A 27,064-nucleotide genomic window follows, 5' to 3' on the forward strand; every position below is an offset into this window, starting at 1 on the left:
CATCCTGTGTTGGCGCGTACAGGACTCCTGTTCATGTGCATGCCCTACCAGATCCATTGGGAAATGCATCACACCACTCAATATGATGTTCTACCTGCTATGTGGAAAAGGGAGCACAAATGAGTCTTAGATTCACTTAAACTCCAAGTCTGTGTATTTCATTTATATTTATTTATTTATTACATTTTTATACCGCCCAATAGCCGAAGCTCTCTGGGCGGTTCACAAAAATTAAAACCATGATAAAACAACCAACAGGTTAAAAGCACAAATACAAAATACAGTATAAAAAGCACAACCAGGATAAAACTACGCAGCAAAATTGATATAAGATTAAAATACAGAGTTAAAACAGTAAAACTTAAATTTAAGTTAAAATTAAGTGTTAAAATACTGAGTGAATAAAAAGGTCTTCAGCTGGCGACGAAAGGAGTACAGTGTAGGCGCCAGGCGGACCTCTCTGGGGAGCTCATTCCACAACCGGGGTGCCACAGTGGAGAAAGCCCTGTAACAATTTTTGTAGATTGTCTTGTATGATGATTGCATGTGTGTCTACTTCAATATGGGTATGCATGATGGGAAGCCTCAGTTGGGCCATGTTCACTTAAGTTTTGAATTCCACTCAGCTCACTGTAAGGTTCCTCTTTATTGACTGTCTAAAGTGACTGTTTCAAGATATATTTTTTGTTCATTCTGCTTGAAACTCCCAAGTTGAGTTCTAGTAGAAAGCTGCTGTCCAGCATCCACTCTGCAAAGGTACTTTCAGCAGAGAACATAGGTTAGTTTGGATATTAAGTTTTAGGAACTTACCTACAGTTCTTTGGTTCTATGGTAATCCCTTGTTCTTTGGAATCTCTAATCATTATTTAGTTGGTGCAGTGGTTTAGCGAAAGAAAAGAGAACAGCCTAGTAGCAATTCCTCTTTTCTTCTGTCAAGAAGCTGTTCTTGCCAGGAGAAAGCCTACAGGATTTTAAACGCACAGAAAGGGGTACGTTTCCATGTGATCACTCATTAAAGTGTGACATATAGCCTGGCCCTTTAAAATCATGGATCAGTTTGATTTTCTGAATCCTCTCATTTAAGCAAGCTCTAGTTGCACAGCAGATGGGAGAAAGGGAGGGGGTGGTGAAAGCATTTTCTGTTTCTGAGCTGTTATTCCGATAAGCTAGAATTTCTTGGTTAGGACCTGGAAATCTCGTCTATATTAGTTGTTGATTCTTTTCTTAAAAGGGAAAGATTGACTCCCGAGAGTTTAGTTAATCTCTTTCACCAGACAAAGGGCTTCTATAGTTGAGAACAATGTGTGTTGAGGGGTGGAGGTCCTCTTGGCTTCAGAAAGTGTCTGTATGCGAGATCAAATCAGAAAATAAAGGATAAATTCTTTGAAACTTGTATATTCTATTTACAGGACACTGAGATCCTCCATTATACAGAGTTTGCTTCAATTTTTTAAAAAAGAAATAAAAGTGGGGACCTTGTTTTAAAATGTTGATCATTGGCACCAGCCAGCCTTTAGGATGTGGCAGCTATCAAATTGTACAGCTGTTGTTGCATTAGAAAGCCTGGCTTTAAAATAAGAAATCTGTACCCCATCTTATGCCTCTTCCATCTGTTACAAGGTCTTGAAAGTTTCCCTTTCTCTTGAAGAGAGATTTTTTAACCGCCTCCTAGTTTTGCCCTATATATATATATATATATATATATATATATATATTGCATGTTTCTAAAATGTTGAAACAACTGTCGGTGTTACGGTATTTTGGTTAAGTAATTATGACATGAGGGGGTGAAGAAAGGTAAGGTTGAGAAAGAACAGGAACTGTTCTTCTTCCCGTGTGCATGTTGACAAAGCACACTTGAAGAATGTGTGTGTTGTGTCCCCCCTCTAGTGGCTGCCTCACAAACAGTAACACCCTACATTCACGCCTGCTGCTGAAAGTGTTTTCCTTCTATTCAAAATCCAGAATTCCACAGTGGAAACCCTTATAGCTGAACCTCCCTGTATCCTATGATGAGGACTTGCGGAGGAGGGGTGTTCATATTTTCAATCCTTTTCTCTTTCTGTTAAACAAATAAAAGACAGCAGCTATTACCTGGCTAGTTCTCTACATAGCATCGTCAGGGCTGGCAATAACTGGCATAGCACAGGGAAATCCTGTGTCCGAAGAATTACTAAGATTATTTTTCTCTCAATTTCCTTTGCCAGGGTAATCAAGGCTAAGTCGAATAACTTCTTCTTTTCTTGCCATGTCTCCCTCCACCCCCTTGCTCCAACTCTGCTTTAGTCCTATAATACCTTTCGCAGCTTGATACTTTACCACCACCACCCTGCAACTCATTTTCAATTTCTTTACCACCTCTTTGTTCTTAGTCTTATTTTTCATCAAAGTACAACTTACATAGAATCTTTTTAAAGAATATTTTATATCTATATCACGCTCACACATGGAACTCCCAGTTGTCACCCCTTCAAAATACTGACCAGGTCTGCACCTGCTTAGTTTAAAAATAGTTCTCCTAGACTAGCCTTCCTCAACCTGGGGCGCTCCAGATGTGTTGGACTACAACTCCCAGAATGCCCCAGCCAGCTGGCTGGGGCATTCTGGGAAATGCAGTCCAACACATCTGGAGCACCCCAGGTTGAGGAAGGCTGTCCTAGACCATTAGACCCTTAACCTCTAACAGAAGGACTTGGAAAATGAAAGCCCGAAATCTTTCTTTTTGTTCTGTGTCCATGGAAATCTCATTTTGTTGCATGTCTTTGTTTCTAAGCATAGGATTTTAATTACAAAATAGTGTCATCTTGGTGGAAGCATTTTTGTTTCTTTGTTCAGATGGCTGGCCATATCTTTTTTTGAGCCAAACAATTTGTTATCAAAAATAGCTGTATTTTCCCCCATCTCTTTCCAAGAAGCTGTTTTTCTCTGACACTTTTCCCTTTGTTAAAAACTGACCTAGAGTAGAGCACATTTTTATACTCGATAGATGTTGAGGAGCCCCACCTACGGTAGAAGGGAACTGTCTGGTACACAAAGTCATGGGTTGAAGTCTACTAATTTCCTGCCATGTTTTGATAAATGAGGAATAGGTGGCTGTGGGGAAGTGATGAAAAACAATGCAGTAATTATTAGAAGAATGTTCCATGTATACACATACATACACACACACACCATGCATAGAATTGATATATAATATAAAGGGGTTCCGTCACACTCTAGCATTGTGAGGATACACCCAGAATGGTGCTTTGCAGGTAGGAGCAGGCTTAATTCTGAAGGACTAAGGTCACTACGGGCAGGAAATGGGCTTCACCCCCCACAGCAGTTGTGTCCCCACTTGCACTCATTTATATTCCCTCATACCATTCCGTGACTCACTCCTCTGGCGAAGAGGAAGAAGAATGAAGTATGTTTGGGAATACAACTACAGTGAAATCAACTGTGGGCCCAGGTCCCAATGAAAGGGAATGAAAGGAGAAGACGAGTACAAAGGGATTCTATACAAAGAACCGTTAAAAGTCCTTGTGATATATACCTCACCTTCCTCACAAACCTTGCCCACCATAATGACTGATATTTTGCGGTCCCATGAAGAGTAATTTCAGACATTTTGAGAAACACTTCTGCATTCTGTGATTTCACTCTAATGTCTAAAAGTGCAGAGAGATGCGTCATCTGTATACATGCCTGTAGCCTACACATCTACCTCATTCCAATTCCCCTTTCAGCATTACAGTAGAAGCGCAAGATCCAGAAGCACTAACAAGGTATCTAGGCATTTCTTTGTTTTGCATAAGAATTTCTGCCTCACCCTTCCAATGAATACGCAGCACTCAGGATGGCTTACAACAATTAAAATAATGAGATCATCATAAAACTATTCTTTGTAATTGTTTCTCATAGTAACTGCTGATTTAATAGTGTTTAAAAAAATTCTAAATACAGGATGCAGAAGCAACCTAGTCCTTGGTTTAGTCTTCTGGAACTATAGAAATGTATTTTTGAAAATAGGTTATTACGGCTGTGAGATACCTGTAGTTGTGCATAATTTTTCTAGTTATGCAGTGACTAACCAATGCACCTTGTTTATGTACACTCGGTTCCCCCCACCCCTCATAATGATATTTCATAGCTCATAATCCAAGATCTCACAGAGCTTTTCACACTGAAGGAGATTCATAGGTGTGTCTCATGTGAACTGTCAGGTTCTGTCCAATTTTTACATCTTTCCTCATTAGTATTTGCTACCTTTGCTGTAAAACTTGCCTCTCTTTACAGTTTATTTATTCAGGCTTTCATAATACAACTTCTTTCCTTGTTTGTTTCAAGGAAGACATTTTCAGCCCCTTTTATTATATATATATGTCATTGTAGAAAGAATATTTGTATTTATATTTTATAAATTTGACCTTATGCAACTCATTGAAGTTTACAGATTTCTCCTTTGGTTGCATGTTGTATCATGCTTGGCTTTTAACTGCTTTTAAAAAGTAATGCCTTTTTATTGAGGTTGACTATATAGCGTTTAATCTGTATTTTCATAGTTCTGTCATTACAATGTACATTCAGAAATATATAGAAAGACTAAGAACTAGGTTTACAATATAGTATTTCTCTTTGTTTTTATTGGTGTGGGGAAGGTTTGTATTTATGGATATTTTCAGTGTTATCATATGAATTTTCTGAATGATTTATTTATGTATTTCTTTTCCCAGTGGTAGCCTGGATTCATTTCCTCCCGGTGTTTATATTTTCAAATTAAGACTCCCAAACAGATATAGATAGATAGATAGACATATAGATAGATAGATAGATAGATAGACAGATAGATAGATAGATAGATAGACAGACAGACAGACAGACAGACAGACAGACAGACAGACAGATAGATAGATAGTCCAGAGGCTCAATTTCTTTGCTATCTGAGGTCCAGTGAAAAGCCACATTATTGTAGATTTTCCTTTCAGCAGGATTGAGCTCTTAGCTCCTTTTGGCCTGGCTTCTTAATTCTCAGCAGGAGGAAGCTAAAAGAAAGTTCTTTGATGAAAAACAATGTGGTGGTGTCATAGAGCAGCAAATCAAATCTTATTGTTTCAACTGAAATTCTGATAGAGCTCTCTCTCAAGTCAGTTAAGTCTTCAAAGTCAGCACTTCCTGTGCTTCTGTCATCTGATTGTTTCTTTGCTTTTTATCAGCAGAACAGATGAGCCTTTATTGACGATTCAGAAGTGTCTTTCTGCCTTTTTACCCCTGTGAAACTTAACTGAGTGGCTTCTGGAGCCCTTTATATTCCTAAACCTTCCCAGTCATCAAGATGGGGTGGGGGGTGCGTGCGCACGCGCCCACATAGATACACACACACAACAGAGACACTTTGAGAACTTTGAGAACAAAGGTTCACAACAATCCACCTTCTCAAAAGACTTTCACTAACTTGTCATTACCTCTTTTGTGCTCCCAAAATCTACTCTTAATATATTTTAGAGGCAGCAGTTCAAAGAATATGATTACTCTTTCAGTCTGAAAGAGGCAGTTTTTTGGAAGCTAGATATTTTATTTTGAAAAGGGCAAAATATGTTTCTCAGTTTTTTAAATATATATATTCCAGAATCCAGAATGAAAATGTCCACCCAGTGTGCAGCTGCTGTAAAGAAAGCAAACTCCATGTTAGGCATTATAATAAAAGGAATTGAGCCTAAAACGGCCAGTATCATACTGCCCTTATACAAATCTATGGTGCGTACAGTTCTGGTCACCACACCTAAAAACGGATTTTATAGAGCTGGTAAAAGTGCAGAAAAGGGCAACTAAAATTATTAAGGGGCTGGAGCATCTCCCCTATGAGGGAAGGTTACATCAGTTGGGATTGTTTAGCTTGGAGAAGAGGAGGCTGAAGGGAGACATGATAGAGGTGTACAAAATTATGCCTGGTATGGAGAATATGGATAGGGAGACATTTTCTCCCTCTCTCAATATACTAGAACCCAGGGTCATCCCATGAAGCTGATTGGTGGGAGATTCAGGACAAATAAAAGGAAGTACTTCTTCACACAGCACATAGTTAAATTATGGAACTCACTACCACAAGATGTAGTGATTGCTACCAATTTGGATGGCTTTAAAAGGGGGTTGGATAAATTCCTGGAGGCAAAGGCTATCAAGGGCTACTAGCCCTGATGGTTGTGTGCTGTCTCCAGTATTCGAGGCTTTAAGCCTGTGTGCACCAGTTGCTGGGGAACATGGGTGGGAGGGTGCTGTTGCACCATGTCCTGCTTGTTCATCCCTGACCAATGGCTGGTTGGCCACTGCGTGAACAGAGTGCTGGACTAGATGGACCCTTGGTCTGATTCAGCATGGCACGTCTTATGTTCTTAATCACAAAACTAGTTGCAATAGACTAGTTAGTTCCCTTTTTATGCATATAAATTAGATTATATCAGGCTTCTGTCAGTATGACATTGCATTTTTTATTTTAAAAATCATTTAACAAGAAGTAGTATGGCATATTTATAAATGCATGCTTCCAGGGATTTGTGATTTTAATTTTAGTGGGTGAAATCAGACTTTGCATGAGTAGACTTCTTCTCATCCAATGCGGCTTCCCCCACCCTGCCCCCACAGTCCCTCAAACCCCCCATAGTCTGCTCCAGAAGATCCTCCAACCGTTTGGAGCAGGATTTTGAGTGTGCATGGCAGGCTACAGAGGGAGTGGGAATTGTCCACTCCCAGTTCCACTTACAGAAGCCATTGTGTTTGTGGAAGGGGCTATTTGGATACTGCCCAGTATTTTGTAGTTTAGATTTTAATAACTTTATCTTGCACTTGTTTGCTTTATTTTGTTTTTGATGTTATTGGTGGGTTTCAACATTTTACAAAATAAGCTGTTTTCAAAATAAAATATACTGTACCTTCCCATTTAAATGCAGTTTACCTTTTGTGTAGAGTAGTGTCAAGTGTATGCACAGGGACGACGATGAATATATCATATCTGTGTTGATAATTTTAATGAAATGAGACAATTGAGGGAATTGTTTATCAGTGGTGAATTTGGCAAGGCAGTCAAAATATCAAATCTTGGCCAAAAGTGAGGTGATTATGCTAGGCTGTCAGAATAAGCAATGTTCTATCCCATGAGTTACAACCCATTTGTATGCTTTTTAGATGTATGTTTATCCCACCTCTCTGCCTTGGTTGCCAAGGCAGCTTACAACAAAAAATTAAAATCCCTACAAGAATAGAATTAATATAACCAATAAAAAATAGCAAAAGCATCAGCAGCAAAATATCACGAGACCAGTTTAATCAGTTACTCTAGCCCTTTCCTCCTCTTCTTCTGTACTCTCGAAAGTGGAGCTCTTGGGGAAGCTATATCGATGGCTAATAAAAATTGAGGAGTGGCGGGGCAGAGAGTTGGAGAGCCAAATACAGCCAGGGGTATACGTGTTGCCTCTTTCTGGGGCACCACTGGAGAAATACATTATTAATGTCAGGCATTGTGTATATTTCACTCATACTAAAGGAGAATTTGCTGAACTTATTTGACCTCAAGTTACATATGTATGCTCAAATACCCTGCCATAGCCTTGTTGGAAAAGTGCCGTCTCTGAGGCAGAGTTGCTACGGTAGTTGCTAACGAAACGTTGCAAAATGTCTATGAAAAGCCATTCCAAGGATAAGCAAAATCAAGTATTGTTTTCTTAAAGAACATTCAGTGCCTATCTCTTTGTATTGAGGCTTGCCAAAATAAAGTGCAATGTATTCTCTTTTCCAGCTAGAAATTTCCTGTTAGATGGTGTCTACGTATGTAACACCAGAGAAGATAGTGTATAAAACCTAGCTGCCTCCCTTGCGAGGTAGGCACATGCTTTGGAGCAATTAGCTCCTTGTGTCTCTTATTCTGCAGAATAAACATTGTTGACCCATACTTCATCTCCTCTCCTCCTTGTGTGCTGTATTGGACTTAGTACACCAGGGAACGAGCTATTTTTGCAACAGCCTTACGTGAGTCTTTCTTCACTAGTTAATGCTGTATTTTCCTGTACACTAGTGCAAATCCCATTTTGCCACGGGGGCTAGTAATCTGAGAATGATTGGATATGTTGCCCATTTCCCTTACAACTAGAACAAATCTTACATCACGTGTTTTCGACCTAAAACTTCAAGAAATGGTGAATGATCTTTTTAAAAAAGATAAATGATCTTTTAAAAAAGAACAACTTTCCTTTGTTTTCGCCTTTGCAGGTTTATTTGTAGTACATTTATTTTAAAAGTGTAGAGGTCGAAAACAGGTGATGTAAGATTTTTATCCCTCTGGTGTGCTTCCAACTCTTTCTTCTCAGCTTCCCTTCTTCCTCCTCTAATTGTCACCAACTGACTTTTCTTCATCCCCTTTCCCCACATTTGTGCCTTTTTCCCCACAGCGTGGGACATATGCATTAACCTCCCCTTTGCCCCATCCCTCTCCCTTCTCCTTTCCTGAGCTGCCCAGAGCTCGAGCTTTAGACTTTTTTGAAGTTTCAAATTTTTCTGCATGTCTTCACTGCTTGAGCTTCAGTTGAAAACAAAACTGAGCAAAATCGGTCCAAAATAGATCTCTAATAAAAAGCCTCACACTATTCTCATATAAGATGCAATTCTTTTTTTCCTCCTCTTAGAGTGTAACTCACAAAATGAAACACTTGAACAAAACTGTAATAAAGCAAAGAAGCAATCAATATTTTCTGAATTTAAACTGTATTTTACAAGATTGCTTGAAAATAAAAGGTCTTGGTAGTCATTTTGCCTAGTTTGGATGCAATTGGGGAAAGGGGGAGAGAAATACCATCCCTTCCAAAGCCATGTCTTCCACCCAATAAGTTGCACCAGTGACTGTTAGCCTTCTGAAAACACTTACAAGTTCTGAACCCACCAGAGCTCAGATGTTGGCCCACCCTTGATATATGTTGTTACCATTTCTGTGCCATCCAGGGGTTCTGGTGTAATAGAGCAATAGAGATGGAGTTTCCCCCCCCCCCAATGAATTGAACCACATTTTAACTACACTTTGTTAGAAATTTACTTTAGTGCAGGTTGGCTGCCAACTTTATTCACCACTTTCAAATGAAGCTATGGGGTTAGCTCTGGTATTACGTCTTTGTGATGAGGTTATGGATTTCCATGGCATGCTAACCTCTGTACTAATGAGTTGTCCTTCCATGCAGCTGCAGGACTTCCCTACAGTAAACAGAAAGTGCAGGGAAGTCCACTTCCACCAACCCAGTTGATTCAGCTTAAATCTGGATCCAACCTCTTGGGTAAATGCAGGTACCATAACTACAGTAAGAGTAATCCATATATTTTCATTCTAGGTTCCATGGTTCCTTTTTCCATGCGGATTTTGCATGCAGAACTTCAACAGTACCTAGGAAATCCTCAGGAGTCACTTGATAGACTGCATACTATGAATACAATCTGCACCAAGGTAAACGTTTTTCTAGACTGCCAAATCGACACATAAGCACCTGTAGCTTTCCTCTCTGTATACAGAGTGGCTAGATCAAACATCAAGCTTCAGCTATCTGTTGAGCAGATAATACATGCAGGTGTGATGCAGTAATACAAAAATCAGTAATACTTGATTTTTGTTTTTAGCAATTTTCTTTTCAAATTCTTTTTTTCATTTGCCTTATCTACTTAAGTTTTGCCAGAATTTATGCTCCCTTCTATTCTTTCTAATTGGGCAAGACTGTCATTTTCTTAAAGACATGCATACATTATTACAGGTATTTAATGTATTCTCTGTGTTGCTTCTTGGATGTTTTCCTAGCATTTATTTTTATTTCACGAAATGTAGAGTTTTGTTTTTATTTTTAGGAGGAATGTAAGCCTGTGCATTCTTTTCATTGAGTAAATATGTAGCCTATAGGCATTACCAGAAAAAAAAACTCAAAGGAAAATCAGAATTGTGTATTCTGCACTTCAGTAGCCTCAATGGAGCTCCTTGCTTTTTCTGAAGAGTTTTGTTTTTCATTTGGACCATTGGCCTTCCTTACATAAATCAATATACTTTGTCCTGGTGAGCCAGCCTAGTAGGGGATTGTCTTCAGGCAAACAAAAGCTGCAGCGTGGATATTAATTTATTTTTTCCTCATTCATCTTGGTGAAATATTCCTTCAGAAATCTAGCTGGGACCACTTAAAGACTGGTACTGGTAAGGGGAACAGTGTAGTAGGCCTTCACCTGGAGATATATTGGAGGGTGGAGGGAAGGAATGTTAAAGGAGAAATTGTAAGTTTGAATTTATTCCAGCCTCCCAACCCTCCAGTGATGATTGTGGCACAAAATTTTGCGATTGACAAAAGAGTAGACTTTAGCCTGAATATTGGCTTGTTTTTAAATATGCTGTTGAGTAGAGGTAGGCAGACTTCAAGCTTGTGGGATTTGTTTTGTTTTTTACTAGAAACCAGACATTCACTAACCAGAGCCAAGTACAAAATAATAGCTGGGGAGTGGAAGGTATTTTATATCATGTTTTTATACTGTTTGTTTTATACTTTGAATGGTTTTAATTTTTGTGAACCGCCCAGGGAGCTTCGGCTATTGGGCGGTATAAAAATGCAATAAATAAATAAACAAACGAGATGCAAAATGCTGGTTAAGGGAGTAGAGCTAATTATTTCCTGCAACACATGAGCAAAAGATTGGGGTAACCTGCATTCTCAAACCAACATTTGAGTTATAGATCAAAGATTCTAACACAGCTCTAAAATTGGCCAGCAGAGCCTCACAAAGTCCTAGCAAACACAACTATTTTACAGGTGAGGAATATGGAGTCTGGAATTGACACAAGGCAAGGGATTCTTTTTACTTGCTATTGTTAAACTGTTGGGAGTCAGAAAGACTTGCTGATCTACTGCAAATCACCCAAAGTTCCACCAGTAGAGCCTGATCTATCTTCTACTCACCACTGCTGTTGAGGGTAGCAGGAAAGCAGTGATCTTAACTACTTGAAATTGCATAGTAATTGGCACTCACTGAGATGTCACGCAGTAAAGTTTGTCCCATGCAACTTAAATTGGTTGAATTAATTTTAAAACATTTTATTAATCAGACAACAGGTTTTAATGCTTTTTTTAATGAATTACTTTTATAAAAAACTACAAATGACAAACAGCATTTTAGAAGAGGCATTCCTTTCTGTGAGAGAGAAGGAGGGATGCTTCTTCTAAAATGATGCGTGCCGTGACCTTTGAGCATCATGTAAAAACACAGCATCTTTTTTTCATTTAGAACTTTTACATCAGCTTTGATTTATTGATTAAACAACTAAGAGAGCAATCCTACAGCCCCTGGACAGCGTCTGGGGGGACATAGGATTATTCTGTTCCTTGGCTCCAAGGTCAGATACAGGGCTCCGACCTTGGAACCAGGGAACTGCGCTCCCCGCCCCCTCGCAGCCAGTGTGGATAGAACCATGCTGGCTGCTACTATGAGCTCGCAAAGGGATAAAGAGGGGCATGCCAGTGGGCAAGGAGGGGAGTAGAACAGGGGCATAGGGATACGGACTATCCCCAGCTTCCTTCCCTCCCCAAAGCCTTTGCTATATGGGCAAAAACATCCAACTAGCTGAAATGCAGAGCATTGGATACCCATAAGCCCCCAAGTTCAGAGGCTTACAAGTACCCAGAGAGGACCAATAGGATTGTGCTCTAAAATACATATGATTGATTGCAAGAGATTTCTTTAATTGCATGCCAGCCTCATATGAATTGCTTTATATGGAGTCAGATCGTTGGTCCTTCTAGAATGCTATACTCCAGCTGATAACAGCTTTCCATGGTCTCAGGCCCAGGTTTCCTGGTCCAGCTGGCTGAAAGCTATCAACTCAGGGTGCCAGCGACTGGACGTGGGCTTCACCACTGAGCTGTGGTCCCTCCTGAACTAGGGATGACTTGCTGTTTGCATTGGCCACATTCCTGTAGGTAGAAGATGTTTTCAGAGCAGTTTAGGCATGAACGCATTGTGCTCTGCTGTGTCTTAATAGTTTCCCCCTTTCTTGTTGAAAGGTTAAGTTTAGTTCAGGACTTGAATTTATGTCCACTCCTCTAGACCGTCTTGCATCGTGCGATTCATTTTGTAATTTGTACCACGCTGGATTGTGGCAAGGCTTTCTGCCAAAACCAGATAGGACTGTATTGTCACATTGCCTCGCCCACTTTGGACAGGAGAGTCTGCCTACCGTGTGGCATGATGTGATGGCATCACGCAATGTCAGAGAAGGGGCCTGTATGTAACCCACCCACTTCTAGTAGACAAACCTGCTCTCATTACATAACATAACTACATCATGGAAATGAGCAGAAGCAAGTATTCTCATCCTATCACTCAGTTTTCCCCCTAACAAGTGTGTGCTAGTTGTAAATGGAGAATGAAAGCTTTTTTAGTGGGGGAGGATCCCAAACCTGTAGATATAGTTTATAAATTCTTGAATTCAGTCACTATAAAATATGCCTCCTCAAAAACAGGCCAAGAAATAGTACTCCAGTGCACCAAAGTGTCATCCTTGATTTTCAGAATGTAGATCATTGCTGTCTTTTTAGCCGGTTCTTCATTTCCTTTGAAAATGGAACTCTTTCTTTTCTAGACAGAAAAAGCAGGTACAACCTTTGGACAGTGTTGAGAAAACGTCCATAGTTTCAGGGGATAGAATTTTGGGCCACCGTATGAGGTGTAGGTACTCCTAAGGTTGGGGATAATGATATTTCACTCCTGTGCTACAGTCTAGAGCTCTGCTGCCAATATTCTTAAGCTCTCTTGTCATTTGGGCATGTAGTGCCTGTACTCAAATCCCTTCACTGGCTTCACATTGCCTTATGTATGCAGCACAGGCTCCTTGGCCTTACCTTAAGCGCTCCACCCTATCTTCCCATCCTTTTCTCCTGACATGTCCCTGCCTGTGACCTTTGCTCCTTCAACTCTGCCACCCTCAGTACCTGCAATTGTATTTGCATGTTCTCATCCCATGTTATCCTTGTCTCTCCCTTTCCTTCCTCCTCACTCTTCATTGCTCCTACTGTTTAATTTTAGATTATATGCTTCTCTGGATGCAGGCATAGAATTTTGTTCATGTTACATTCTGTAAGGTACCATGTTCAATGAGGGCAGTATATATAAATGTATTTAATCTGGATTAATTTGCCTAGAACATAAGAGCTGCATGGTCCTCTTTGTTTGGAACCTGTAGTATAAATAGCCTCTCTCAGCTGGGAGTAGCTGAGATCAACACAGAAACAGTGCACTCAGTCCCCAGAAGAGGGAATCCCTGATCTGTGCTGATCAGCAGAAATGACTAGCTAATTAAAGTACAAGTGGTTTTAGCAGGCTCCGGAGTTAATCTCATTCAGTCCTCTTTGGCCAAAGGATGCTACAGTCATGATTTCATAAGTGAAGGTATTTGAGGCATCACAGTGGAGTGGAGAGAACCAAAGGTATTCTTTAGTCTGGATAGGAGGCTTCGGTTATAATTTCAGGCACAAAACCACTCAAAGAAAGTAGCCCAGTTTTTTCAGATTGTCACAGCCATCTTTGTCTGAACTTACCATGACTTCAGTTTAGTCGCAGGAATCAGTTTGAAGGAAAACGTGTGATATGGAAAGAAAAATTGTTTAACGAAGAATAGTCCCATAAATTCTCCCACTAGCTATAGAACTACTAAACAGAACATTTTTACAAAGTTCTTCTTTGGAATCAATTAATCACATTGGCTTGGATCCAGCATTCCAGTGAATGGAACTCTGCTCACAGGATGCTCCCGCTGGGGGAAGTGGAGGGTAGGGGGGGTTTCCTCAGTTCTCCTTTGTCCCTAAAGCTCTTTGTGTGCCTCCCCCCAAAAATCTGTTTGGGGACCTTCTGGAACAGCATGGGAGGTAGTTTGAGGGCTTCTGGAAGGAAGGGGAATGAGTGAAATTCCATTCCCCCCCCTCCGCCTTCCGCCTGCAAGATCCGCCACTGGATTGCAGTCACTTCCATGAATGAATGTAGCCCTTCTGTGTGCAGAAAGGCAACTCTAGATCCAATCCATCGTGGAAGGGGTCAGAGCTCAGTGTTAGGGCCTTCTCTGCTGTGGCACCCCGGCTGTGGAATGAGCTCCCTAAGGAGGTTCACTTGGCACCTACATTATATGCTTTTAGACGCCAGGTGAAGACCTTTTTATTCTCCCAGCATTTTAACAATCTATAAATACATTTTAACTTGTTGTTTTAAATTTGTAATTTTGCATTGCTGCTGTTTTTATCTGGTTAAGTTTTTATATTGTATTTTATATTATGGTTTTATACTGTTGTTTTATACTTTGAATGGTTTTAATTTTTGTGAACCGCCCAGAGAGCTCCAGCTATTGGGTGGTATAGAAATGTAATAAATAAATAAATAAATAAATAAATAAATAAATAAATAAATAAGAGCACATACTGTACATGCAGAAGCACACAGGCTCAGTTCCTGGTTCTCCAGTTAAAAGTATCTCAAGTGGCAGGTGCTGGGGGAAAAACATCTGCCTGACAAAGTGCTGCTGCTTGTTATTGACCTGTTCTGGACCAAGTGGAAGCCCACGGGGCTCAGTACCAGGCAGCTATTAGCAGGGCAGCAAGGCAGGACATCATAGCACCCAGGAAAGGTCCTAGTTAGCAACTTGCTCCCACTAACTCTGAGGCCAGACTGAAGCCTTTTATGCTATGGTCCCAGACTTTTTTGAAGATAGGTGCATAAACTTCGCATAAACTCCACCCTTTCCCTCAACCTGGAAGTCTTAAAGGGACAGGCCTCTGGCTTGTAGGCTAGCACTCCTCTGTCACTCCAAGAGCTCATGCCTGGCATGTTGCCAGCGTTGGCACACTGGCTCCCTGGAATGTGGGCTCTTGTAGACGAAGGTGCTGGTCCAGTGCTGGGGCTAGCCACGGGGGTCTCTGGAGGCTCTGCAGTGGTGCCCAGACCTGGAGTTTCCTCCGTTTGGCACCACTGGATCTTAGATGTCAGAGTCCATGTCACTGTTAAATTCCCAGGTCATGACAGTCATACGCAATACTGGGCTGGATGGACTAATTTGGCTGACTCGAGTCTTAAGGCACTTCCTATGTCCAAATAGTCCTCCCTTCCTCCAAGGAGTCCAGGATGGTGTTCATAGGCATTATTCCATTCAAAACTTTGGGAGGTAAGATAGACTGAGATTGGCCCAATGCCATTCATTGAACTTTATAGCTGAGTCGCTATCCAACCCTATGACTCTCGCATGTGACCCACCAAGCTGAATGTGGCCCATCATCCACCTATTGTGGCCTGCCAGATATTTTGCAGATATATCCTTGTTAAATTGTGCCAGGCAGGCAGCAAACATGGGACGCCTTGTATTGCGGCTCACAAGCAGTGTCGGCTTATTTTAGTTTGCTTTAGCTATTGTGCACTGGGTTGTTTTTTTCACAAGCTACTAAACCTTCCCTTAAGGAAACAATTGGTACCTTGCTTAATGTGTGCATCACAGATACGTTCCGCATTTTAACTCTCGGGTTATGTTGTAAAACAGTTCTACTAAGCTACTGGACAAATTCATTCTCAGATTTTCTTTCTAATTAATCTACTAACGCTGACAGATCAATGATTTTGAAATGTCCCGTTGTGAAAGATTCCTGTTTGAATCTCTGTGCGGGCGGAATGTGACAACTGTGACTGATTTATGTTTAATATTCAAAATTTCACCTATCTTCAAAAATGGTATTAAAACTTACAAAAGTTGTTTAAAAACATTCACTGCAGATATTAGACAACTTGGAACATGGCTTAGCAGAAGATGGAAGCATAACTAACATTACCCAGGAGAACAGACACGGTAGGTATACCCTAAAGCCTTTTTTTCCACAGACCGTGTATTTTTATCACTTGCCCAGGTACTGTCAGAAGTTCTCACAAGATTGCTCCGCAGCTGTTAAAACAGTAGTATTGTCGTTTATACAGCCTGTTCAGCCTTTAAAGTGATGCACCTTGTACTTTGATTGCTGGAAATCATTTCACAGATTTGCGTTTTATTTTGATCATACTGACGCATTAAATCAGATCCTCTCTTCACTTTAAAAAAGAAAATGGCTCCCATTTTAGAATGACAGATTTATGATTATAGCAGTGTGATGCTAAAGCACAGAACAGAAACCCAAAGAGCATTCAATCTTAAAACTCATCTTGTCTCCATATGCCTCTCTTCCTGACGTTTGAGGTTCTTGTTTAGACCCAGACTTACCCTTTGAGGTGTCAATGCCTTGTTAGATTTTTTTTTTTCGTTTGAAGAATCTTCCACTCTGTGTTGCTGTATTTTGATTGCACATTTTACAGGGCTTTTACTTTGCTCATTTTCCCCCAACAGTGAAAGAAATATAACTGAGGACATAACAGCATAGAAGATACTTTTGATCCCCATGATGGAAATTTCAATTATATAAATTAATTTTATATCCCTCCTAAGTAGTCTTATACCAGAAAAACTATATGAAAATAGCCCTCATTTGTCTTGAGTGTCTAAATTATTCAGATATTAGATACCCTTCCGATCACTTGGATAGAAGGTGGTGTGTGTTAATTGTTTATAATCTTTAAAAGATTGCATTCTTAACCAATTTCTGTTGTGTTGTGTTGTGCACTTAACAAAGTTTATTTTAGCCCTCTGGGTGCTCTCTTGCTGTCAGAGAACCACCTGGGTCCAGGCAGCCTAAGTTGCAATTTGGCAAACTCTCACTGCAATTTCCAGTGTAGGTGAGTCCTCCTCCCAGTGCTTCAGGTAATTAAGCTGGATTCCCTTGATTGAAGCAGTGGTGTGTGGGGTGATTGATGAAGCCCAGTTTCCTTCGCTCCCTCTCCCCTCTTTCCCATAAGTAAAGATTGTCCATTCTCTCATTTTTTCAATATTATTTCCCAGAAAAGCCCTAACATATACACATGCCTTTGTGAAACTCCCCTGCTCCTCCTTGGAGCAGCAATAATGGCAGAGGCCAGAAGAGAGGAGAAGAGGAGAGCTGCTACCCCTTCCTCCTGCCCCAGCCTAGCAGCAGGCTGCCTTAGCTGTCCACCCTTGTTTAACCGCACTGCCATCAGCATCCACCTGTCTGCCTACGTACCTTCCACTGCTTTCCCCTTGCCTTCTGGCAAACCCCACCACCACCACCAAAAACGCTGGGATCCTTGAACCATCCTAGAGAGTGGATTGATTTGTAGGAGCTGGAAATTTGCTTCTTTTGTTTTATCAGCAAAATGCAATAGCACTAATGGAGGGGGTGGGAAGCAGTGAGCGAGCACGTAATGTGGCCAAAGGGTTGGGATGCATTCTGAAAGCAACATCAAGTGGGGGACTTTTCCTGATTCAAAGCTGCTTTCCTAAAAACACGTTTTAGGAAGTTGTTCCCATTGACTCAGTGGAGACTTACAGCACAGTGCTAGTCAGAAGTAAATCCCACTGTACTCCCAGAGAAATGTGTATCAGATTTCAGACTTACTTATGAGAAAACAAATTTGGGACTTTGCCTGTGAGGATAGGTAGGTGGGGTTGTTATGGGGAATATTGCTCTGTAATGTGAACTAGGTGGAACTTCCGGAAGATTGCAGAAATAGCAATGCCACAGCAGCGCTAAAGAGCCCTAATATAGGAATTGCCCTGTTTTCAGTAACAGTGCCCAACTCATAGAACTTACGAAGTCGTAAGAGTGAGAGAGAGTGATTCCGAATACTACCTTTCCTTGACAGAGTACCCATCTGGGGTTAGGACTGTAAGGTCCGAGAGTGACGTCTTGTGGCATCTAGAGCCCTGAGTGAAATAGAAGCAGCCAGCCAGATAATGCATGCTAGAGTTAGTGGATATGGCATATTCCTCTTCAGAGCATTAGAGGGACAAATGATTCCGAAATTCCATATATACAAACCATAGCTGCAAACCTTCCAAGATTACTTGAGGTGTGGGGGGGGGGGGACACACCATAAAATATAGGGTTCCTCTCATTTGCTTTTTTCCCATCATCTGTGGCCAAAGTGGCTCCAGTGAATTTCTGGCGGTTTTCTGATGGCTGCAGTCTTACGTCTTTCCCTCCCCTCCTTGCACTCCGTGGTTCTTCTCCCCCCAACCCTGCCGTCACCCCTGTCCTCACCCTGCAGCATGATTGCTTCTGTCTGCCTGCTCTCTCCTTCACTGCAGCTGCTTTTCAGAGCTCAGCTTAGCTCGGCAGAGGAATAAGAGGCAGACAGCAGAATCTTAGGGGGAGGGGGGTCGCCTTTGAGCATCTGTGAGAGGTTGTTATGTGCTTGGAGTGCAGCAGCATTACAGCTGCCTGTCTGCCTAATGCTGCCCAGAGGACACTTGTAGGGACTGTTGGCATCTCTTCCTGAGCAGGTCAATCAGATCTGTTCCCTGCAAGGGGCTCAAGTACACTTTTGAGCTGCGAGAAACTTTCTGTAGATGTCTTTGTGTGAACTCCAGCCGAGGTAAACCTTTATTTTTTTTTTGATTGGAAACAACCTCCATTCTTGATGGGATTAGATCTGCAGCATAATTTCCCTACTGCTGGTCTGAGTAGGTGTTACACAAACCAGCTTGTTGCATTGCCTCTCTTCCAAACAGGGGACAGGGCATTTCGTTCTCCATTTGTTCAGTGGGAGGAAAGAGATTTAGCATTGCACCATTTTCCTGGCAGCGCTTTTCCTCTTCTTCTTCTTCTCCCCCCCCCCATCCCACCCCACCCCCACCCCCAGGCATCGAGTCCTGCAGCTGCTCCACAACACACAATTCCCAGTGAAACAAAAACAGTAGCTTGGAACAAATGCACTAAAAATGTGGCCTAAATTAAGAGCTGCAAAATAACACCTATTGTTGTTATGTAACTTGGCAGTGGTTACAATTAGAAATGAACATATTCTCTATCGCTTCGTTCGTTTTTATTGTATTTTCTTTTGTCGGGCATGAGGGCTTTTTAAATAGTTATACATCTTACAGGTTTGCTCTGCTGAACCTGATCTCGTACCTGCTTCACTTGCATGACTCCCACCGATATCAAGCAGCTGGGAAATAAAACATTGGTTGTTTTTTTATCAGTTTTAGACTTCTGTAGAGAGATGGGCACAGTTTAACATCCATATCAGCTTCAGTTTTTGCTCTTGCGTTCTTGATGCTATTTCGGCCAGAGTCAAGGTTATGCTTTAAAGAATCTTTAATTCTTTTTTAACTTAAATTAAATTTTATATGCACACAGAGAAATGCATTTTTTAAAAAATGCTGGATATTGACATAAGTCTTAAAGGTATGGCATACATTCAAACCAATCTCAATAAATAATCTGCGAGTCCTAGATAGGGCTATTAAAAAGAGCTTTATAAAACAAATGTCTGCAGTCATATAAAGAGTGTATTGTATCACACATGAAAGGTAGTGCATCTCTCTTTGCTGTTCCAGCAGTTCTCTTGCACCTATCTTTTTGGGGTTGCTCTTCATACAATATTCGTTCAAGGTGATAACACCAGGCATTGGAACATCACCATGAACCTGAAAGCAATTAAATTTACAGCCTGATCCTATGTATTGATTCAGACATGAGTCTCACTGAGTGCAGTGGGACTTACTTCCTCATACGTGTGCCTAATACTGCAGCCCTAGACATATTTAAGTACACATTTCAAACCAGTATTACCCTGGCATTCATTATTTAATGCAAGGAAGTCCTTTAGCTGGCTGTGCAGATCTTGGATCCCTTTAAGCAGTGAAAGATCCGCATGAGCCATCCATTCTCTCACATCAGGAGCCTGCCTGCAAATGAAGGGAGTGAGAGATCGGCTGCTACTATACGCAGCAGCCTTTAAACCCCCTGAGCGCCAGTCGCGTGGGGGTGTCAGACAAGCTTGGCAGGTTTTTCTACCATCTCATAAGCCAGAGGCAAGAGTGCAGGACCCCAGATCGAGGCAGCCCTAATACCTTCATGCTCTGGTTCTGAAATGAGATTTTTAACTTGCTGGTCAGTTTGAGTGCATTGAGTAGTGCAAATCTAATCACTTAAATTACATGATTGCACACCAATGGTCATAATTACTTAGTGCTCTCCCTCCCTCCCTCCCTCTCCCCCCTCCCTCCCTCTCTCTCTCTCTCCCCCTTTGTTCTTTCTGCTATTGGAAAATGGATGCTTCCTTATAGAGTTGCCTGAGCTAAAAGCAGAGAGGTCGTTTCCCAGCTTTGTGTTATTGCTTCATTTATTCAGGCAGTCTGTTCCTTTCACCAATCAAGCCTCTTGCTATTGAGAGGGTGCAGGATTTTCAGTGCAGCGTGGCAGAATGTTAGGAACGCTGTGCTCGAAATGCAGTGATGTTAACGAGGGGAAATCGTTTAAATCAGAATGCATATGACCGATAATTGATGGCTAGGGAAAGAGCTTCTAATTTATTTGTGCACATTCACAAGCTGCTCTCATTTTACAGCCTCCGTTCAGCTGTGGAGGTCACGTCTGGGCCGGGTGATGTACTCCACGGCAAACTGTCTGCTAATGATGAAGGTAGGTGGGTGCAGTTGCTGCAGCGTTACCATATATACTCGAGTAGAATGTCAAGGAAGTCTGTGGATGAGTTAGAGTACTGTTTGCAAGCCTGTGAAGCATAGCTGGACATTCCTCCAGTTAAATCATTTAAAAGACCACGCAAAAGCAATACGGGCTGTGCATTTTTAATACTGGATTTCCAATCTCCAACAACTAGGACCGGTTTCATGCATCCTTGCTCCCCTATTCAAGCCAGGGCTTAGAATTGTTGTTCTAGTTGCGTACGTTAGCTGTGTCACTTATTTTCAGAGTTGTGTGGCATAAGTCTGAAGTGTTTAAATACTACTGCTTCTCTTACGACTGTGTTCACACAAACTCTGGGGATTTAGCGCCTTCTGTTATAATAGCTACCTACAAAGAAAGGAGTAGCTAGAGAAGAGTTTTTCTTCTGCACCCCCCACCCCTGCAATTCCACCTTCAGTTGGCTTTATTTTGTTCAATACTTCCCCTTCTTCCTGCTGCAGTTAGGAAAAAGGAATAGCCGGTACCTGGTCTGATTTTTCCAATGGGCCTGGGAATACAGATATCCTTTGCAAAGTGTATGGCAAGCGCAGCAGATAGCAACAGCCCTGAGCATAAAGCTGCTGCATGATTCATTTGGCACCTAAACTCCTACAATGCTATTTTCCATCTGAACCTCTCCCTTCCAACTTCCAGGCCTGAGCTAATCCAGGTCATTCCAGAATGTAGATCTCTTTGATGTTCAGTCAACTTACTTGCCAAGTCAGATTTTCTGGGTTCCCTTTTCAGGGCTAAAATTAGTCTCCAAGTGTATATATTTGATTGGCTCAGGTGCCTAGGCAGGGTCAGTGTCTTTTTAATGCAAGTCTAAGAACTGGTTCTAAAACCATTCACCAAGAATGTTTCTGTGGGAGCAGCTGAAGGCAGATGTAGCACCTGGCCAGTACTACCATGTTGACAGGCTCCACTTCCCAGTAGCATTTTTTATTTTTTTAAAGGTGATCTGTCCCCAGTTGCCCCCAGGACGTGCTGCTGGTCAGCACAGCTGTGCCATGGCAGGCATTACTTCCTTCTCTCAGCTGCATTTATGAGAGATTGTTGGAGCAAAATTCTGAGAAGTTGGTTTATTTCTTATACAGTTGCGAATGTTGAGATTGCCCATTCATACAGCTGTAGCAGATTTCCTACATCATAAAATGATGGAAAGATCATTTTAAAAGTTATGAGGGTAAGGGGTTTTTTGTGTGTGTGTGTGATTGATGTGTAATTGTAGGCAGATCCGAAGCTTAGCAACTATCAGAGAAGTCTTATAAATCGTAGGACTTTTGGAACCTGCTACATACATTTAACTGACCACCCTAAAGCTCAGGCACAAACAGCACCATGGTTGCAACAGGAAGCTTAGTCCCTTGGAACAAGCAGCAGGTTGTGTGTGTCCCTTGGAGGCCCCTCAGACTTTGTTGTGAACCACTTCACGTGTGTAAGGCATACAAGAAAATGGCATACGAATAAAGTGACTATGATGGGGTTATCGTGACATCTGAATCCAGTCTGTGACTTGGTGGTACCACTGTGCAACAAGCTGTTTGTGTGAAGCAGCTCCGTCTATGATTCTAGCAGCTCTTAACCATGCCACTGCGGGCTTATCCTGCCATCGTTGAAATGAGCGGGCCAACATAAGGAGCCACTTTCTACAGACAACATGCCATATGGGACTTACCTCCTTGAGCTGCATTTCAAAACTACCTATCACTTTACACGAGACTGAGGTCATCATTTATCCTTCTTATTAAACCCTGATATCTCAGCATTGTATTTGAAATGGAGAAACCCTTGTTTATCCAAAGGGATTAGTTTTGTGACAGTCTTCAAGAAACTCCTTGAAGTGCTGATTTCTGTATTCTAGCAGCCTTCCCTATGATGTTTTGGATTTCAATCCCCATCAGCCCCTGCCAGCATGGCTATTGGCCAGGAATGCTGGGAGTTGTATTCCAAAACATCTAGAGGGCATCAGGTTGGGGAAGGTTAGGGAAGGCTGCTGTAAGGTCTATAGTTAAATGGGTGCAATAAATGGGTTAATAAGTGCAATAAATAAATGTTAAATGAGTGCAATAAAAATTACCTTCTTTGGTGAGGACAAACCTAAACTTATAGAACATTTGACAGACCAAAAGACAGGGTTGGCCATACAATAAGGCAGCTGCAACAGATGGCAGGTGCCGAGGCAGCAGTCAAGTAATGGATGACAAAGCTATGTGTGCAACATAGAATCATAGAATAGTAGAGTTAGAAGGGGCATCTCGGGTTATCATCTCGGGTTGGGGTGAATAATGAGGTGACCATGTTTGCCAATGACACCAAATTATTTGGGGTAGATAAAACAAAAAGGATTAGTGGAGAGCTCCAGAAGGATTTCACCAAGACAGGGGAATGAACACCAAAATGGTAAAAGTGGTTCAGTGTAAGTAATGCAAAGTGATGTACATTGGGGTGGGGGGTTGTAACTTCACATATGCACTAATGGGAACTGAACTGGGAAGAGATCTTTGGGTCATGGTGGATAAAAATGTCGATTCACTGTGCTGTGAAATTGGTGAATTGCATTCTAGGTATCAGTAGGACAGGGATCGAAAATAAAACACATGTTGTGCTTGTGTGCTTCTCATAGAAAACAGGATGCTGTACTAGCATCTGGCTAGGAGGGGACTTGTTTTCATCACAGAATCATAGAATAGTAGAGTTGGAAGGGGCCTATAAGGCCATTGAGTCCAACCCCTGCTCAATGCAGGAATCCACCCTAAAGCATCCCTGACAGATGGTTGTCCAGCTGCCTCTTGAATGCCTCTAGTGTGGGAGAGCCCACAACCTCCCTAGGTAGCTGGTTCCATTGTCGTACTGCTCTAACAGTCAGGAAGTTTTTCCTGATGTCCAGCCGGAATCTGGCTTCCTGTAACTTGGGCCCATTATTCCGTGTCCTGCACTCTGGAATGATTGAGAAGAGATCCTGGCCCTCCTCTATGTGACAACCTTTCAAGTATTTGAAGAGTGCTATAATGTCTCCCCTCAATCTTCTCTTCTCCTGGCTAAACATGCCCAGTTGTTTCAGTCTCTCTTCATAGGGCTTTGTTTCTCGACCCTTGATCATCCTGGTTGCCCTCCTCTGAACATGCTCCAGCGTGGCCCTGCCCTGAGTCCCCTAAGCTATTCTGTTCCCCTCAGGTGCAGTTGGGGACATTTTTCTGACTCCAGGGTTGAAGTAAGTTTCAGCTGCTGGTCTGGTCAGCTTTTATGCATGGAATGGGGGAAAGGTGACGTCTTGTCCTTTGCCTCAGGCAATAAAATGGCTTAGACCAGCCCTGCCAGTAATACCATGCAGATGATTAATATTGATAAAGAGGAAAAGATGCCTAAAATAGCAATAGTACATTGAAATAATCCAAAGGCCATAATAGCAAGAATTCATTTAAAAAGCAAGAAAAGGCTTGCTTGAGCAATTTCATGATAATTATGGCTTTTAAGGTGTTGAAGTAGATTCATTTGAAATACACAAATGTAGACGTCTTTGTTTCTGCATTCAACCCTTACTCCTCGTCTTTGTATTAAATCTATCTTGTAGCATCTCTCTTTAGTAACGGCTGGCCATCTGTTTGTGTTTTACTTCCCCCCCCTTCCTTATAATGATTCTTTTGAAGCACTGCAACTAGGTTTTGGATCCAAAAGCAATCATGCTTTGAATAAACACGCATGACTAAATGCAGACTTCCAAGACCCATTTTGAGAATCTAGATCTCTGGCTCGACAGTGTTGTGTTCAAGCCTTAAAACCTTGTTAAAATGTACTTGCAACTTTCCCTTGGGTATTGCTGCTTGCGTTCTTCCACTGAGAAAATGTTTACTTACTAAATTCAAAGGGGTGTGTGTGGAATGAAATTCAGGGCAGTGGCCACAATCCAGGGAGCTGCATTACTTTATTTGTATTCATAGAATCGTAGAATAGTAGAGCTCGAATAGGCTTATAAGGCCATCAAGTCCAGCCCCCTGCTCAATGCAGGAATCCACCTTAAAGCATCCCTGACAGATGGTTGTCCAGCTTCATCTTGAATGCCTCTAGTGGGGAGAGCCCACTACCTCTCTAGGTAATTGGTTCCACTGTCTACTACTCTAACAGTCAGGAAGTTTTTCCTAATTATTCAGCAGGAATCTGGCTTTCTATAACTTGAGCCCATTATTCCTCTAGGGCAGTGGTTCCCAAACTTTTTCAGGTACCCGCCCCCTTGGTTCCACAAACTCATGCCCCCTACCCTACACTATAAAAATCATTATTCAGAATAGTGGTTTTCAACGACCCACTAAGGAAGATAATAACAATAAAATTCAAAACAGTAGCAATTAATTGAATATTTATTCAAAATCCGAAGCACCTGCCGCAGGCTTGCCGAGGGAGGGATGGAAAAGAGAGCGAACGCCTCTGTTTTGCAGCCAGCGTAGCAGGGCACGCCAAGCAGGGTATGCTCTTCATTAGCATTTTGGTGCTTTTGAAACATTTCAATTCACCGTTAAAAGGACTCTTCTTAAACAGTATTAACACATGTGTGGATTCTTCCCCTATATGGCTTGGGACCAAACTACCTTCTCCCATAAAAATGCCCCTGGGTTTTAAGACCTTCTGGAGAGGTGCTTCTCGGAAAAGACCACCTCGAGCGCCCCCCTGCTGCCTCTTTGCCTCTTAGGGCCCACTGCTGCCCCCTTGCCTCTTAGCGCCCCCCTGCCGCCCCCTTGCCTCTTAACGCCCCCCTATGCAATCCCACCGCCCCCAAGGGGGCGGTACCACCCACTTTGGGAACCACTGCTCTAGGGCTTTTGATTTAGGCCTCTCAATCAGTCTCCTATGGCTCAGAAGAAGCCATTTCTTGAACCCCAGAGAAGTTTATATACCAAACTGTTAGGTATACCAAACACATTTGAGATTATAGTAAAGGTGCTCTTTGGATTGTGTCTTAAGTCTGTATTTTCCACGGATGCATTTCCATTATAGTAAGAAGCACAACGTACACTGGAATCTTGTGACATGAGACAACCACCTGCACCATCAGCAGTTCTGAATCAAACTAACATTTGTTATTAACTGGGGAATGGCTATATTGTTGTTTGCCTCCTTTAAAAAAATAGATGTAAGCTCCAGCATGGGCATGGGGGCACAGCCTTTTGAATACACTTGTGGAGTAGAGGCTAGTTGGGCATTGGAGGGGATGGGAACCAAATTACAGCGCCTCAGCTAATGGGAAAAAGGATCTGGACAACTTCAGTTATGCCTCATTTTTACAAAGGAACTCCCAATATAAAGTGAGATAAAACTGACAAAGGGATGGTTATTCTTAACTTCTCAAATAATCAGTACATGCCCATAATCCATGCATGGCCGCATTTCACACCACAGTGTTAATGATAGTGAATTCTAAGTGGGAAATAATGGCTTTTTTTTTTTTTTTTTGCATGAACCAGTATTGTGTGTTTTAAGTGCAGAAGATGAGATCTCCATGGCAAAAGTGCATCTTGACACATATTCATTCTTTTTGTCTTCCGCCCTCCTCTCTTGTGTGTTTTGCTGTTCCCATGTTGTCATGAGCATTGTCACAGTGTATGGTTCTTGGGTAGACATGTGTTTATTAGGAGGCAATTGCTGTACGTTTGTAATTTCAAAGGGCTTCCTCTTGCAAGACTGAGCAAGCTGTTCATGACTTGGGACTTCAAAAGGAAGCTCTCTCCCTGTCTCTCCCTAGAGAACCCAGCCTATTTAAATGTCTAAGAAGGGCACATGGTACAGTCCTCTTACAAATCTGTACCATCTCATAAAAGCACGTGCGGAATCATGTGTTTGAATGAAAGTGCAACGCTATCAAAGTATCCCTGGAGAGGCAGAGGTCGACTTGAGGCAACTTTCAAATAAGCAGCCTCAGTGTGCTTACTGAGGAACATATAGACCTATGCAAAGACTATTACATCACAAAGAGCATATGTGAGCTGAGTAGAACTGAATAACTGCTTTGTAGAGAGCTGGTGGTTATTATCTTATTCCAGCAAATAAGTGGAAATTATATTTCTTAGCATATTTTTTAATTCCAAAAATGCTGAAAAGCCAAGTGTGTGAGAGAGCTATACGTTACTTCCCTTGTTTGTTTAAGCTTTAAAATGAAAATACTGCTTTACATATGAATGCGATTGAGTTCAAATTATTTTTGAAACGGTTTGTCCTTTAGTTTTTACTTAAATATATTTTCCATTTCATATCACTAGCTATTAATGGAGCCTAAGACAGAAACTAATTTTGGGAGGGGAAAGGGGCAGCTGGATCTCAAGCAACTAACACAGAAGAGGAAGAAAGAGAGTTGCCTGTCCTGCGACTGATGCCTAAGGACTCTCTTTTGATTTAGGTTCTCTTTTCTAATGTAAAGGAGACACACAACATAAATCTTGCTTAAATTATGCTGCAGTAGCAGTAATATCACTTGGCTACAGCATGTC

The 27,064-nt window shown here is 41.7% G+C and overlaps 1 protein-coding gene across 5 annotated transcripts in view; it reads left to right on the top strand.

Moving 5' to 3' along the window:
• Nucleotides 1–27,064, top strand: part of TRAPPC12 (trafficking protein particle complex subunit 12) — a 62,138-nt gene that overhangs the window by 24,430 nt on the left and 10,644 nt on the right. For all 5 annotated transcript variants that reach the window (XM_063125128.1, XM_063125130.1, XM_063125127.1 and 2 more), the window contains 3 exons: nucleotides 9,348–9,460; nucleotides 15,787–15,859; nucleotides 20,467–20,540. In XM_063125128.1, the coding sequence (XP_062981198.1) occupies nucleotides 9,348–9,460; nucleotides 15,787–15,859; nucleotides 20,467–20,540 (260 nt within the window). The remainder of the gene's footprint in view (nucleotides 1–9,347; nucleotides 9,461–15,786; nucleotides 15,860–20,466; nucleotides 20,541–27,064) is intronic.

Source organism: Elgaria multicarinata, chromosome 4, assembly GCF_023053635.1.
Source record: "Elgaria multicarinata webbii isolate HBS135686 ecotype San Diego chromosome 4, rElgMul1.1.pri, whole genome shotgun sequence".
NCBI lineage: Eukaryota > Metazoa > Chordata > Lepidosauria > Squamata > Anguidae > Elgaria > Elgaria multicarinata.